This window comes from Heterodontus francisci, chromosome 32 (genome assembly GCF_036365525.1).
Source record: "Heterodontus francisci isolate sHetFra1 chromosome 32, sHetFra1.hap1, whole genome shotgun sequence".
In the NCBI taxonomy this organism is placed as follows: domain Eukaryota; kingdom Metazoa; phylum Chordata; class Chondrichthyes; order Heterodontiformes; family Heterodontidae; genus Heterodontus; species Heterodontus francisci.
In genome coordinates, this window is record NC_090402.1 from 44812915 (window position 1) to 44829671 (window position 16757).

The 16757-nt window shown below is 40.1% G+C and overlaps 1 protein-coding gene across 4 annotated transcripts in view; it reads right to left on the minus strand.

Moving 5' to 3' along the window:
* abca2 (ATP-binding cassette, sub-family A (ABC1), member 2) overlaps positions 1–16757 on the minus strand; it is a 585325-nt gene that overhangs the window by 55449 nt on the left and 513119 nt on the right. For all 4 annotated transcript variants that reach the window (XM_068012728.1, XM_068012729.1, XM_068012727.1 and 1 more), the window contains 3 exons: positions 15159–15274; positions 3886–4033; positions 109–232 (listed from right to left, as the gene is read on the minus strand). In XM_068012728.1, the coding sequence (XP_067868829.1) occupies positions 109–232; positions 3886–4033; positions 15159–15274 (388 nt within the window). The remainder of the gene's footprint in view (positions 1–108; positions 233–3885; positions 4034–15158; positions 15275–16757) is intronic.

Genomic DNA, 16757 nt, shown 5'->3' on the forward strand with positions numbered 1-16757 from the left:
AATGACAATATTGGGCATGGGTGCATATTATGGCCAAATACTTACCTTTCCAGTCACCTTCCCTTTGAATGGTCAACTAATAGTCCTGGTTATTGCTTTGGTATTTACCTATTTTTGCGTAGTATTCATTGATGTACTCATTGTAGGCCATTTCCATCAGCCCATGGCCCAGATTATAATTTGGGAAAATGAGGAAACAGGATTTCAGGTAGCCGTTCACAGCTTTCAGATCCTGTGAAGGGAAACATGAGAAGTTAAATACCATTGGAAACATACACAATTCCATGTAACCGAAATAAGTGCATGGATTTTTGGAATGCCATTATTGCTTAAAAGCAGACGGAAGGACATTCTCAGGTGTAGATGTTTAAAAAATACACTCATAATATTAAATTTCATATCTTTACTGGGATTTACAATTGTGTTCTCATCAAGGGCAGGGTGTAACTGCCTGTGTTCTCCATTTATTTTCATGGGCTGGTGAGTCAATACTAGGGCCCACCTGAGCATCAACCTAAACCCCAATTCCCCCAATAAAACACATTACTGGCAAAGAATGCAGTTACCCAGTAGGCGTTGTCCAGGGCCAGGAATAATATTACATTTACATATACCAATGGCAGGGGGGGGGGGGGGGGGGTGGAGAATAAAGCTACTTTCTCTTTTAAATTAAAGGTGCAGAGTCACCAAGAATCTCTGACTTAAAGAAGGAGGGCTTTGGTGGGTAAAGAAACCTATTCAAAATGTCCAATCATCACCTGTCGGCAGCTCACCAGCTACCTCTTTACATCTGTTTCAGGCTCCGGGACTGGAAAGGGTATTGACCCACCCCAAATCTGCTCCCAGCTAAAATCCCCACTACGTGCCAGCCTTTGCTGAGTGGCAGCATTCTCACCTCTGAGTCAGAAGGTTGTGGTTTCAAGCCCCACTCCAGACACTTGAGCATATAATTTAGACTGAGACTTCAGTACGTTACTGTGGGAGTGCTGCCCTGTCAGAGATGCCATCTTTTGGGTGAGACATTAAACTGAGGTCCTGTCTGCCATCTCAGGTAGATGTTAAAGATCCCACAGCACTATTTAAAGAGGAGTAGGAACGTTCTCCTCAGTGTCCTAGCTTAATTTATCCCACAACCAGCAAAAACTTATTCAAAAGCAAAATACTGCAGATGCTGGAAATCTGAAATAAAAACAGAAAGTGCTAGAAATACTCAGCAGGTCTTGGTAGCATCTGTGGAGACAGAAACAGAGTTAACGTTTCAGGTTGATGACCCTTCATCAGAACTTCTCTCCATAGATGCCAGAAAAACAGATCATGTGGTTATTACGTCATTGCTGTTTGTGGCACCTGTGTGCAAATTGGTTGTTGCATTTCCGTATAAAACAATAGCGACTACACATTGAAAATATTTCATTGGTTGTACAGAGCTTTGGGATGTTGCTGAGGTAATGAAAAGTGCTTTATAAATGCACGTTCTTTCGTTTTGTCTATGTGGCTGAATTTTTGAAGTGGTCTCACTCAACAAATTCTACTGCAAGCCGCTCATGATGACTTTGTTTAATTTTGTACTTTCAGCTGGGAAAAAGCATAGCTAAAAAAAATCAGAACTGCTTCATCAGCCATTTAATGCTTACTTCCAATGTCATTTTTCCCTTTCTTTTCTAATAATTCTCTCCACCCTTCTCCTGCAGCCTCTGAGAGTGACTGTCAGCAAGGGATGGGGTGACACAGCAAATCACAATCCACATTTGATATGTGATCCTATCTACTTTCAACAAGGGTCACTGGGTGGTGATCAGGAGCTTGAACCAATATGCAACTCCCTAATTCAGAGAATTGAGGTCGATTGTATCACCCCCCCCCTCCCCCACCCCCTACTGTAGGCTCGTCTAGAAGAGTGGATCCAACACAGACCAGAAGTGGGCCCTATGATCTAACTATTCTTACTTTGCCAGTTGAGCTATCAGGCAACTCCTTGCCTCTTCCAACAGAGTTGCATTCATCATCTCCTAAAACATCTGCAAAAGGGATAGATTGATTAAAGACTGAGAAAGTAATATCTCCATCATTCAGTTTCCTGACCTCAAACATAGTGAAATCATCTCTATGGCATATTATGAGATGTATGTATTACACCTTGACATACAAGGGCTGATTTTATAAAACTGTACTCGCTACCAGGGTTTTCAGATATTTGCTCCCAGAGGGTGAGGTACCCGCTAGGAGGACGTTTTTGGAAAATCTGAACTATAATTGTTAGCAATTGAGACACATCCAATACTGGAAATACACAGACATTCTGAAACCAAACAGTGGCACCAAGAGCAATGCCTCATACCTCATATCTTATATATCATCCAGGTTTTGGTTTTACTCTTGCTTTTCTCTTGTTTTTCTTTCGGATGGCAGCTGGTCGTCAGTATGTCATTCACATCTCCTCTAGACACATCTTTTGTTTCTTTGCTTGCCCCATTACCATTTGCTTTGGCCCCGCATCACCAACTCTTTTGTCATTTAATCTCTCCTGTCTTCCACCCTATCACAGACCCTCCCTTTTGCTCTTTTTCTACCCTCCCCCTTTCACTTGTTTAAAATCTATGACATTTCTAATTTTTCTCCTATCTGATGACAGCTTATCGATCTGAAACATTAACTGTGTTTCTCTCTCCACAGATGCTGCCTGACCTGCCGAGTATCTCCAGCATTTTCTGCTTTTATTTCAGATTTCCAGCATATGCAGTATTTTGCTTTTGCCTCACATTATACTCCAAGAGTCAGAACACATGAACGTTCCAGAGTTCATGTGACAGGAATAGTCAAGTTCTGCATAACTAACAAATGCATTTGCATCCGTATAGCACCTGATCATGGCCTCAAGGTGCACCAAAGCACTTCACATCCAATTACTGTTGTACTTTTAAAAGTATTGTCACTCGTTTAGGGAAATGTGGCAGAAAACCTTGCACGACAAGATCCCACAAACAGTAACTATAATGCATGACTAGTTAATATGCTTTTGGTGATGTTTGCTAAGAGAATAATTTGTCCAGGATACTAGTAGAACTCCCTGAATTGTACCATGGGATGTTTTGGATCCACCTTAACAGACAGAGGAGACTTGGTTTAATAAGGTGTTGAAGCTTGAAGAAGAGGGGCCTTATGATTAATATTCCTTTGAAAGAGATTGCAAAGAATCATCAAATTTTGATTTTGGTGGTTTCTTTGCACTTTAGAATAATTTTGTTTAATCATTGACTGCTGATGATTTTTGTAGGTATCCTGCCCATGTATGGGAGTCTTGACTGAACTTGACAGTGCATTAATAAAGTAGAAGCAGCCCTTAGCCAAGAGTACTTCAGGGTTCACCATTTCAAAATTGCGTTTTGTTCATCTTCACATTATTGGGTCAGTAGGTCTGGCCGCCTGGTGGGGGCCCTGTCAATACAACGACAGCAGCTGTTCAAGAAGTCCCATCACTACCACCACCTTTGCAAGGTAACTAGGAACTGTCAATAATTTGCAGCATTACCAGTAATGGCCACATCCCTGAGAACAATGACAGCAGCAGCCCTCACTGTTCAAACGGAAATACTTAAAGGAAATAAAGCAGCTGAAAAAAAAAACAATAATTCTTCATAACGGTTTTGCATCTAAAGGACATACTCTGGCAGGATACAAGAAAGAAAAATACAGTAACATTGGTATCAGAAACAACATAGTAAGCATGACAAGTGAGTGACAATAAAGCAATAATCTGAGAAATAAGCTGTACAAGATGGTTACCAACCACTTGACTTTTGCTCTCAGACCTACCGCATCTGAAGGAAAAGTGAAAGAGCAGGAGAAGAAAGCAGTACAACAAGTTCACACTGCTCGAGTACTCACCTTGTCATGTTCAAAAAGTTGAAGCAGGAATGTGGCAACCGTTGCTGTGATACCAATGAAGAGGTTGATGACAATCAAGAACACATAGGCTGTACTGGGAACTTCAAACCAGAAGGAAGCTGGATACATGATTGGAGTGATTGACCAACTGTGGAGCAAGCAACAATAGTAAAGATCAGTGATCATGCCCCTGCTTTCCAAGTTTGTGCTCCTCCCTCTATTTTGGTCATCACATAATGTTGCCCAGGAGGGATCAGAGGTGTGGGGCAGCTTTCCACTGCTGATATTTTATAATTGCGATAAAAGGGACCAGCTGATCTCATCTGCTGACTTTCCCTCTTTTCCTGAATGAAAGCTTATTGATCCCACTCCACACCTTCCCAATAGCCAGAATGAAATTAAGTGTTCACTAGATGGGGAATTGCAGCTACGAATATGTTACAAACTCATGTCTTACCACACTGTGGTGCATTGCATTGGCAGACTGGTGCTCTCTGCCACCTGGATATGAGAGAGGATGCAAAGGATAAGAAGTTTCAAAAACTTCAATCCTGTTGGCTTTTGAAAGTTATTGCTCCGTTGTGAGAATATAGTAGGTGGCATTGAGACAATGCTGGTTAGAATGCGGACAAAAACAAAAAGTGGTTTCAATTTTCTTTTGGAATCAGGACCAGAATTATTTTGAAGTTTCTCAGGTACCTGTACTGCCACTAAATGAACTGAGAACTACGGACTGGATTTGAGCATCACGGTGAAATACAGATGGTTGATCAGACAGACAATGAGTAGAACCTAAAGACTGCAGATGAGAGTAGAGCACCTGTCATTATAAAACAAACCTCAATTTTCAGAAATTATCCTGCAGACTTGCTGTGATCGAGTTGTTAAGTAACTAAACTGAAATCAGTTAATAACTCAACATAGGGCAAACTTTCAGCCAAAGGACAAATTCATATCAGGAATCAAATCAATACCAAAATCTGCTTTTCATATTGCCTTTATTTTCAAACCGAATGATTGCTTTTTGGTACTCCAGTCATTCTTCACAATACATCTGTAAGTTCACTAATTTTACACATCAGGGATTTCTTTGTGCTCTTTTTCAGCAGCCTGTCTTTTCCTGATGTTTTTTATTCGGGTGAATCAAATATAAAAAAGTATAAAAAATATAAAAGCTACAAAACTAAATGTGGTGCTGATGGCCAAGTCACAGGCAGATCAACAAGAATGAAACAAACAGGGTCAGGAGTGGTAATGTGAGATTTTAGGAACAGTTGCCATTTGAGGACAATTATGTGCCATGAATGGCAGTCAATCACTAGAGAGGAGGCTTTCATTCCCAGTTTCTGGGCTGCTTTTGAAATCAACCCTTCCGCAATGATGTTGGTTAAACCTGTGCTAGGTTGAGGAATGGCTCCCCCACCATTCGCTCAACATAGTGCTGGCTGTGAATTCGAACAACGAATGAGAAGCTAGTGTTACATGTAAGTTAGTGTTACCATCTCTTTCCATTTACAAAGGGCAATTTTCACACATAAACATTCTTCTGGCCGAAACTGAAGTCAATCCCACTGCCTGTGAGTATTCCCAGAACCTGCTTAAGTCTCATGAGTACATACTTCCCAACTTGCATATGTGCCAAGGCCACTTATACAAAATTACTTTCTTCCAAGATTGAATGTATCAACATGCACTTCATTAAAAACTAATGTCCAGATCTTTTTTCCCATCCTCCAGCTGGGAGGTGGAATAGTCTCAGTAACAGCTACGGCTCTGAATAAGAGAGTGTCAGAGGCAATGTTCGTCCAGTTGGGAGAAAAGAGATGGGGAGAGGACAATCTATTTTATGAACTTAACTCCACAGTAATTCGTATAACTGGGGAATTCTGCTCAATCAAGGAAATGGGCAGAGTTATAACACTTGGTTCTAAATGCAACCTTTTGATGTGATCGCTGGCAGATACAAAATCATTAAAACAAAAACATACAACCTGCAGTTAGAAGAATATAAAATAACAATTACTTGAAAATCGAGAAATATGTATTTTTTCTGAGGGTGAGGATTGAATGTATCCTCGTTTTCTCTTTCAACCTAGCATCAGCTCCTTCTATTTAAACACCAAATCCCTCTGACATTTGATATATTTTCCTCTAAATTAGATAAAATTACACCTTATAAATATTAAACACTTGTTAAAGCATGTATTGAGGAAAGTAGGTGCAAATGCATTAAAAAATCTAAATTAAAAAGTTCTTTTAAAATGGTTATTTAGAGATACAGCACTGAAACAGGCCCTTTGGCCCACTGAATCTGTGCCAACCAACAACCACCCATTTATACTAATCCTACATTAATCCCATATTCCCTACCACATCCCCACCATTCTCCTACCACATACCTACACTAGGGGCAATTTACAATGGCCAATTTACCTATCAACCTGCAAGTCTTTGGCTGTGGGAGGAAACCAGAGCACCTGGCGGAAACCCACACAGTCACAGGGAGAACTTGCAAACTCTGCACAGGCAGTACCCAGAAGTGAACCCAGGTTGCTGGAGTTGTGAGGCTGCGGTGCTAACCACTGCGCTGCTCATTAATTGAATTTAAATTCACCATCTGCCATGGTGGGATTCGAATCCATGTCCCCAGAGCAATAGACTGGGCTCTGGATTACTATTACGCCACCGCCTCCCCTATATCCCAAAACAATGTTTCACATTATCCAAAGGATGACCATTTTTACCCATCATACAATCACTTGTTAACAATTTATTCAGCCAACAACTCCATTCACCTTAACATGAAAAAATACAATGTGAACCACAGTTTTATTGTTCAGTGATTGTAAATACTCATGAGTTCATGGGTCAAGACAAACAAGCAAATTGTTCACTGATTTGGAAAGGGATTCTGTCGCAATCATTGTTTTGACTCAATGTGCCTTTCATGATTTGTGCATTCTTAGCACTAATATTTACAATGTTTGATAGCAAGAGTATAAGAAAAAGGCATTGCAGCAAAAAATGGCTATCAGAAGAACAGCTAAGTCCTACCAGCTTTGCTATTTTTAGGATTCACACTGCCATCCTCCCTCCTGCCCCTCCTCCACATAAAGGTAACTTGGACAATGGACTTTGCTCCATCTGCCAATGAAGCTTCACAATCACCAATACTACAGCATTTTATGTCAAGAAAGGGACAGGTCCATCTGTTTTTGTCTCTCCTCTGAGATGGGGAGCTTCAGTCAATAGGCTGATCACTAAAATCTGGATTATGAAATTTTAAGTCCAAAGTCTGATTTCCAGCTTTTGAAGTTCAGTCAAAGGAGTCAAAGTGAAAGGAAGATGGCAGAGTAATTGTGCCCTTGATGTAATACAAAATATGACAGAATATAATCACTAAATCTGCTGTTGGCATGAAGCAGACTATCAAAAATACGCTAACCTTTGTTCATATTATTTTGACTGTGTCCAATTTGGACCTTGTCCAAGTAGAGTGTCAATTATTCAGTACCCAACCTAAATAAGGATGTATCTAACATTAGCTCCAGAAACTCTCTACAAGGACACTAGGTTAAGATACAGTCTAGGGCTTGTGCTTCAAATTTAATGCTCTTAGTTGGATGTTCCACACTTCACGATTGTGGATGACTGCACTACTTTCACTGAACTATGGTCACATTTTCTCCTGGTCATTGTTTTAAGTGTACAATAACTCTCAATAGGAAGCCCGGCATACCATCTTGATTGAGTTAATGCATCTGTCTGTTTAGTCATATCTCTGTTTCCATGAAAGGTTTTATTTTTGTTTCTTTTAAAGTCAAGCTACCACACCCAAAAACAAAACAAAAAGTGCTGGAAATACTCAGCATCTGTGGAGAGAGAAGCAAAGTTAACATTTCAGGTATGTGACCCTTGATGAAAGGTCACAGACCTGAAATGTTAACTTTGCTTCTCTCTTCACAGATGCTGCCAGACCTGCTGAGTATTTCCAGCACTTTTTGTTTAGTTTCAGATTTCCAGCATTGGCAGTATTTTGCTTTTATTTCACCACACCCAGAGTACATTTACGCTCCAAATACGTGCTTAATTTCAGAAATAAAAATGGTTTAAATTGCATTTACTTTCACTGCCAACAACTGAATCAAAATAAAACTGAAAGGAATTTTAAGGATATTTTTGGAAGATTAAATTTCCTTAATAAACTTGCAAAGAATTTGTATTACCGACAGTGACGAGAGTAGTTGGAACCACCTGTCTTCATATCCAATAACATTGTAAATTCATTCATAACTTCATACTCTATTTGGTATTTTCCATAAAGGAAGTCTGTACAAACACACCAAGATGTTTGTAATGTTTTTGATAGAGTAGATAGATGGAAGATTGTTTCTATTGACACGTGTTACGAGAGATTTAAGATGAGGCAAAAAAATTCAGGGTGGAGATGAAGGGGCGGCACAGTGGCGCAGTGGTTAGCACCGCAGCCTCACAGCTCCAGGGACCCGGGTTCAATTCTGGGTACTCTGTGCGGAGTTTGCAAGTTCTCCCTGTGACCGTGTGAGTTTTCGCCGGGTGCTCCGGTTTCCTCCCACCACCAAAGACTTGCAGGTGATAGATAAATTGGCCATTGTAAATTGCCCATAGTGTAGGTACAAAGAACAAAGGTAGGTGGTAGGGAATATGGGATTACTGCAGGGTTAGTATAAATGGGTGGTTCTTGGTCGGCACAGACTCGGTGGGCCGAAGGGCCTGTTTCAGTGCTGTATCAATAAATAAATTATGCAGCAAGTTGTTATGATCTGGAATGTATTGCCTAAAAGGTTGGTAGAAGCAGATTCAATAGTAACCTTCCAAAGGGAACTGGATATATACTTGAAAAGGAGGAATTAGCAGGCCTATGGGGAAAGAGCAGAGAAATGAAACTAATTGTATAGTTTTTTTCAAAGAGCCAGAGCAGACACCATTGGCCAAATGGCTTCCTTCTGTGGTCTCTGAATCTATGATTCTAAGTACCATTAAAGAGAGACCAAAGAATTGTTACTTGCAAATGGTCTTGGAGTAACAGTTAAGAATATTAACAAGGTCGATCTTTGCTTGCTTATGTTGTAGCTCATTACAGATACATTGCCTGTGAAGCTCTGCGATCTGCCAGTTTTACAGTCATTTAAAGCACAGAAGGAGGCCAGTCGGCCCATCGAGAGGGAGAGGAGCGGACTGAAAAAGCACCAAAAGATTGGCGATTCGAAGAGAAGCAGTGGGAGAGGAGAGGATTTAAATAGTGCGCCAAAAGCTCACAGATACACAGAGAAGCAGCTGGAGAGGAAAAGATTTAGTGTGACTTGAACAGAGTGCTGTGAGTTCAGGGAAGAAGCTAGTTGTTTGGTGAGTATCTGGTAAATGGTAAAGATCTATTCTATTCCTAACGTTTAAACTAGTACAGGAACTGGTGGTAGGGTTAATAAAATATATAAAAAAGGAAAATAAATAATAGAATAAAAATAATTAAGTAGTTCATTAAAACACAATAAGGATGGCAGGACAGGTGATTTGTCATGGCTGCAGCATGTGGGAGCTCCTGGATGCAAGTGTGATCCAGGGCAAACACGTCTGCAGTAAGTGACTGCAGCTCAAGGAACTTCAGCTCAGAGTCATTGAGTTGGAGGCTGAGCTGCAGACACTGCAACAAATTAGGGAGGGGGAATGTTACGTGGACATTTTTTACCAGGAGGCAGTCACAGTCTTTAGGTTAGAGTCTTCTGATTTGGTCAGTGGTAAGGGACAGGAGTGTGTGGCTGCAGCTGAGGCAGGTGAGGGGAGCCAGAGGGCAGGAATACCTTTGTGATTATCCAATATGTTTGAGGTTCTTTCAGCTTGTTTGGATGAGAGTGGGGGCTGCAGGGTGGATGAGCAGATTGATCATGGCACCATGGTACAGGAAGCCATTCAAGTGGGGGGGAGCAAAAAGGAATATAGTGGTAGTAGGGGATAGTATAGTGAGAAGAATTGACATTGTTCTCTGCAGCAAAGAACGAAAGTCAAGAAAGCTGTGTTGCCTGCCTGGTGCCAGGGTTCAGGACATTTGCTCAGGGCTAAAGAAGAACTTACTGTGGGAGGGGGAGGATCCAATCATTATGGTCCATGTAGGTACCAATGACATAGGCAGGACAAGGAAGAAGGCTCTGCACAGTTAGTATGAGGGGTAAGGCACCAAATTAAGAAGCAGAACCACAAAGGTAATGATCTCTGGACTATTATCTGAGCCATGTGCAAATTGGCATAGGGCAAATAAGATTAGAGAAATGAACGCATGGCTCAAAAACTGGTATGGTGTGAGTGAGTTCTGGTTCATGGGACACTGGCACAAGTACTGGGAAAAATGGGGGCTATATCATTGGGACAGTCTATACCTGAACCATGCTAGGGCTGGTGTTCTAGCAAGACACATAACTAGGGAAGTAGACAGGGTTTTAAACTAAATAGTGGGGTCAAGGGATCAAAGTTGGGAAGATGTGGTAAATCAAAGAGTACATGGAAGGTATTAATATGGGAAATGATAAACAGACCGTGATAAGAAGTGACAGAGTACACAAATCTAAGAGAAAATCAGCAGCCAGAGCTAAACATTTCAAAAATAAAAAAAGAACAAAACTAAAGGGTCTGTATCTGAATGCACTAGCATTTGAAACAAAACAGATGAACTGATACCGCAAATAGAAATAAATAAGTACGATTTGATAGCCATTACAGACACATGGCTACAGGATGACATAGATTGGGACCTGAATATTGAAGGGTACATGACATTTAGGAAGGACAGGAAGCTAGGAAAAAGTGGAGGGGTGGCTCTGTTAATTAATGATAGTGTTAGAGAGGGATGACCGAAGTTCAGGAAACTAGGAGGCAGAAGCAGTTTGGATAGAGATGAGAAATGATAAAGGTAAGAAGTCACTCGTGGGAGTGGTGTATAGGTCCCCTAACAGTAAGCACATGGTAGGACAGAGTATAAAGGAAAAGATAATGGGAGCTTGTCAGGAAGGTACGGTGACAATCATGGGGATTTTAATCTATGTATAGATTGGAAAAATTAGGCAAAAGTAGCCTAGATGAGGAGTTCATAGAATGTTTTCAGGATAGCATGTACTGGAGCTAACCAGAGAGCAGGCTATGCTAGACCTGGTATTGTGCAACGAGATAGGATTAATTGATGACCTCATAATGAAGGTGCCCCTAGGTAGCAGCAATCATAATATGATTGAATGTTACATGCGTTTTGAGGGAGAGAAAAATGGGTCCAAGACTAGTATTTTAAACTTAAATAAGAGCTATTATGAAGGTATGAAAGCAGAGCTAGCTAAAGTGAACTGGCAAATTAGGTTAAGGGATAGGTCAATTGAGATGCATTGGAAGACATTTAAGGGGATATTTCAAAATACACAGAATAGATACATTCCAATGAGAAAGAAAAATTCCAAGGGGAGGACCCACTATCAGTGGTTAACCAAAAAGGTTACAAAGATAGCATTAAACTTAAAGAAAAAGCATATAATTGCACAAAGATGGGTGGCAGATCAGACGATTGGACAGACTATAAAGAACAACAAAGAATGACTAAAAGATTGATAAGGAGGGAAAATTTAGAGTACGAGAGAAAGCTAGCTAGAAATATAAAAACAGATCGTAAGAGTTTCTATAGATAGTTAAAAAAGAAAAGAGTTAAAGTGAGAATTGATCCGATAGGAAGTCAGTCTGGGGAATTAATACTGGAAAATAAAGAGATGGCAGATGAACTGAACAGGTATTCTGTATTGGTCTTCACTTTAGAGGATACAAGTAACATCCCAGTATTAGCTGTAAATCAGGAAATGGAAGGGAGGGAGGAACTTAAAAAAATTATAATTAGCAGGGAAGTGGTAATTAGCAAACTGTTGGAGCTGCGAGCTGACACGTCCTCGGGTCCTGATGGACTTCATTCTCATCCTCAAAGAAGTGGCTAGTGAGATAGTTGATACGTTGGTTTTAATTTTCCAAAACTCCCTATATTCGGGGAAGGTTTCATCAGATTGGAAAATAGTGAATGTAACTCCTTTATTTAAAAAAGGAGGGAGACAGAAAGCAGGAAACTACAGGCCAGTTAGCTTAACATCTGTCATAGGGAAAATATTAGAAGCTATTATTAAAGATGTTATAGCAAGGCACTTAGAAAAATTCAAGATAATCAGGCAGAATCAACATGGTTTTGTGAAAGGGAAATTATGTTTAACCAATTTATTGGAGATCTTTGAAGAAGTAACGTGGTGTGGATAAAGGAGAACTGGTGGATGTACAGTACTTAGATTTCCAGAAGGCATTTGATAAGGTGCCACATCAAAGGTTATTGCGGAAAATAAAAGCTCATGGTTTAGTGGGTAACATATTGGCATGGATAGAAGATTGGCTAGCTAACAAGAAATGGAGAGTAGGCATAAATGGGTCATTTTCTGGTTGGCAAGATGCAACGAGTGGTGTGTCGCAGGGATCAGTGCTGGGCCTCAACTTTTTACAATTTATATAAATGACCTAAATGAAGGGACCGAAGGTATGGTAGCTAAATTTACTGATGACACAAAGAAAAGTAGGAAAATAAGTTGTGAAGAGGACATAAGGAGGCTACAAAGGGATATAGATAGGTCAAGTGAGTGGGCAAAGATCTGGCAAATGGAGCATAATATGGGAAAATGTGAAATTGTCCATTTTGGCAAGAAGAATAAAGAATAAGCATATTATCTAAATGGTGAGAGATTACAGAGCTCTGAGATGCAAATTAATCTGTGTGTCCTAGTGCATGCATCGCAAAAGGTTAGTATGCAGGCACAGAAAATAATTAGGAAAGCTAATAGAATGTCATTATTTATTGTAAGGGGAATCGAATACAAAAGTAGGCAGGTTATGCCTCAGTTATACAGGGAATTGGTGAGACCACATCTGGAGTACAGTGTGCAGTACTGGTCTCCTTATTTAAAGAAAGATGTAAATGTGTTGAAAGAAGGTCAGAGAAGGTTGACTAAACTAATACCTGGAATGGGCAGGTTGTCTTATGAGGAAAGGTTGGACAGGCGAGGCTTGTATGTGCTGGAGTTTAGGAGAGTAAGAGGTGACTTGATTGAAACATATAAGATGCTGAGGGATCTTGACAGGGTGGATGTGGAAAGGATGTTTCTCCTTGTGGGAGAATCTAGAACTTGGGGTCAATATTTAAAAATAAGGGGTTGCCTATTTAAGATAGAGATGAAGAGAATTTTTTTCTCTCAAAGGGTCGTGAGTCTTTGGAACTCTCATCCTCAAAAGGCGTTGGAAGCAGAGTCTTTGAATATTTTTAAGGCAAAGGTAGATTCATGATAAGCAAGGGGGTGAAGGGTTATCTGGGGTAGGCGAGAAGTGGAGTCGATGTTACAATCAGATCAACCATGATCTTATTGAATGGCGGAGCAGGCTCGAGGGGCCGAGTGGCCTACTCCTGCTCCTAATTCATATGTTCCTATGTAAAATCAATGCAGATCCTTCTCAGGCCAGTATGGTATGCGGCAAACCTACAAGATGTTCTACATAGTCAGGAATAAAAAGAGAATTTGAGGAATTGATGCTAACCAGACAAGATCTCAAGTAGTAAACAGAAAAAGCTATTTGGTCTTGTCTACCTTACTTGGGCCTGAACTCCACGTACAAATATGTTCTTGCCAGTGCTGAAGTTTCACTATTAGCATTCAAGAGAAGAAACAATCCCATAACTGTGTCTCAGCTGACTGGCTCCTTATTGTATGTGGGAGACACAAAATTTGCAGGTCTCCACTCAAAAAGTTCAAAGTATAAAATCAAGCATTCAAACTGCAGGCATAATAACACTCACTAAATTCACTGTATGTTCAGTACTTATTTCTAAGAGAAATTATAAAGTCCTAACACTATAGGTACAAGTCATTTATTTTGTCTTATATTTCCTTTTAAGATCAGAGGAGTTTTTTCCTGAATGATGAGGAAGAAATTCCAAGTACTACCTCTCTGAATAAGAGTTGTGGCTAGGCTCTTTAAGAGTACAACAGTGTGTTCTTCAACCAGATTTTCTCTTTGATGGATGGAATACACCAACTTTGTTTGAGATTTCTGTACCAGTTGTCATGGCTTAGATTTCTTCTTTATGATTTGTTTGTCTCCATCGCTCCTGAAATTTGCTGCAGTTACATGTGTGCAACAGCCCTTGAGCACCACCTCTAAATTTGACCCTGAATGGCCAGCAAGTTACTTCATGGTGCAAGGGCACTGAAGTTGAGCCAAATGCTGCATCCACGTCTAGCATCCATGCAGGAACACTTTCTAGCAGAGGACACCATAGAGCGATCAGGAATAGGAACTCTGGCCAATTAGAGCACACCATTTGCAGTACTGGCTGAGGTCAACCACCTCAGCACAGAATGGGAACCAACTCCAACACCTTCTAGCCTGCACAAGTTAGACTTTTCCCACTAGAAACAAAAGGAGACCACTGGAAATCCAAGCCATAACACCATGATTTTTGACTGAGAACATGGGACGGCATAAATTTGGCAGCAAAATCAAAAATAATATCAGAATTTGTAACATTATGAACATCATATTTTGAATAAGGGCTACATTAAGATTAATGATTTATTGTTTACAAATAGTCATTTGGTGGTACAGAACTTGAGTAATGTTGAAAATATAGGCATTTTGTCAAAACTTTTCATCTTGCACTCATCAGGACAATTCGCAAGAATACCAATATAAAGGAAGCAACAAATTTACAAACAGGCGCAATACGGTGTATTCGCATGTACTGAAAGCTCCATATATTAATACACAGGGCCCTGTTCTTTGTAGACAGAAAGAATATATACACATATTGTGCCTGTTTCAGTAAAACAAAATAAGGGGCATCCATTCGCTGGTTCACTGCGCAGGGCAATGCCTTGACCAATCAGAGTCAAGCTGTCTGGTTTAAATTTCAAACAAAGTTTGGTAGTTAACTGTTAGTCATCATAAACTGGTGCATTCTCCATGGAAAAGCCTCTACCAATCAGAGTCCACTTGCCAACAAATCAGCACTCTCTTCTCATATCACATAAATTTGTTGCTTCCCTTACATTGGTATTCTTGCGTGTTGTCCAGATGAGTGCAAGACAAAAAACTTTGACAAAATGTCTCTATTTTCAGCAATACTCAGCTTTATTGGTTGTTTAGGTTCTGGGTTTAATTCACGGCTGTATTGCTTGACTTACCCATATAGCAAGAAGAGTGAAAGGACTGCTGGGAAGTTGGTGGGTGATGTGTAGGCTGGCAGATCAAACACAAAGAGAATGATGATGCAGCAGGTCGCTGGTACCAAGTAATTCAGCTGGAGACACAGAAACAAAGGAAGGGGAGTCAAAAGGTGAATGAACAAACAACAACTAAATATCAATAGCAGTTCATCTTGTCTAAGAGTTGCACAGGAAACAGTGATGCCTTATTTGAAATTCTGCACTTTGCAAATTTCTTTTTTGGAAGTTGTTTCAATTCTATTGAGGTACTTTATTGTTAAAAGTGTAAGTGATGGCAAGGTAATCACTGTGGATCAGATCCATTTACAACCCCCATTTTCATTTTCTCCAGGATATTTTGACAGTTAGGAAGCAAAGTATGTGCTGCACATGGAAGGCTCAGAAATACTGCATATCACGTTATTCCAAATCCTAGTGATGAAGTCACAATGTTTAAATTGGTCCAAGCATATCAATATGAGGCAGAAAACCATTAGTTTATTTAGAGAACAATGATAATAGAAAAAGAGTTACTTATTCTCAACAATTTGCCTTTCTACAATAGCTTTAATATAAAGAATGCCCGAAGGCAGAAGGGCATGTAAAAAAACTACACTGAACCGGCAAGTAGCAATATTGAGGGGTGTTATTTCTCAGGCTGAAGTGAATCACACTTGAAATCACAGCTGTAACTTTAACAAAGATTTAACAAGTGTTTTATTAAATACTTCTGCAGAGTTCTTGCTTACTGCTCTCAGTGTGGCTACAAAGGCTAATTCACCTTACAACAACCCCCAGGTCAAATATTTTCTCCAAAGCATAAAGCTACTTTCAGTTTCCCCATTTACCATACATTCTTGAATACTCAAGTCCACACATACAATCATGACAAGGGTAATGAAAAGCTTGGCCTTCAATATGGGTTTTGAAGACATTTTTAAAGAGGACAGAGAGGTGGAGAGATCTGGTGAGGAAATTTCAGATAGTAGGACCCAGGTAACTGAAGGTGTTCCTACCAATGGTCAGATAAAGAGGGAGCGCGTAGACAGAACCTGATTTGGAAATGGGGCTGTAACAAATGTCAAAGATAGAGAAAGCCCATGGAGTAACTTGAAGATGAGGATGGCAACTTTGAGGCATTAAGGAACAGAAAGCCGCTTGATATCAACAACAGACGATTGATGAGCAAAAACAACTTAAGAGGGGACTGAAACATGGCAGAGTTTTGAATAAGCTAGAGGTTTCGCGACCAAAGTCAGTATTGCAGTAATCGACTCTGGAGGTGGTAAAAGCACATATAAAGGATATTAAAGCAATTAATTTTACTGAATTACCAAATAATCCTTCAACATTAGAAGGGAATACTAGTATCTCAGGCACTTTGATTACAGCATAGTAAACTGTGGGAAAACCTGTGACCTGCAATTCCATAGCATAGTGCATTGGCACACCAACATATTGCACTCTTGGTCTTTCAGCTATAATGGATTCAGATAGTTTGTAGCATTGCAGGGCTCATGACCATATTGAACATGGGGCATTTTTTTCAACTTAAAGTGATTCTTTATTGATCTTTTG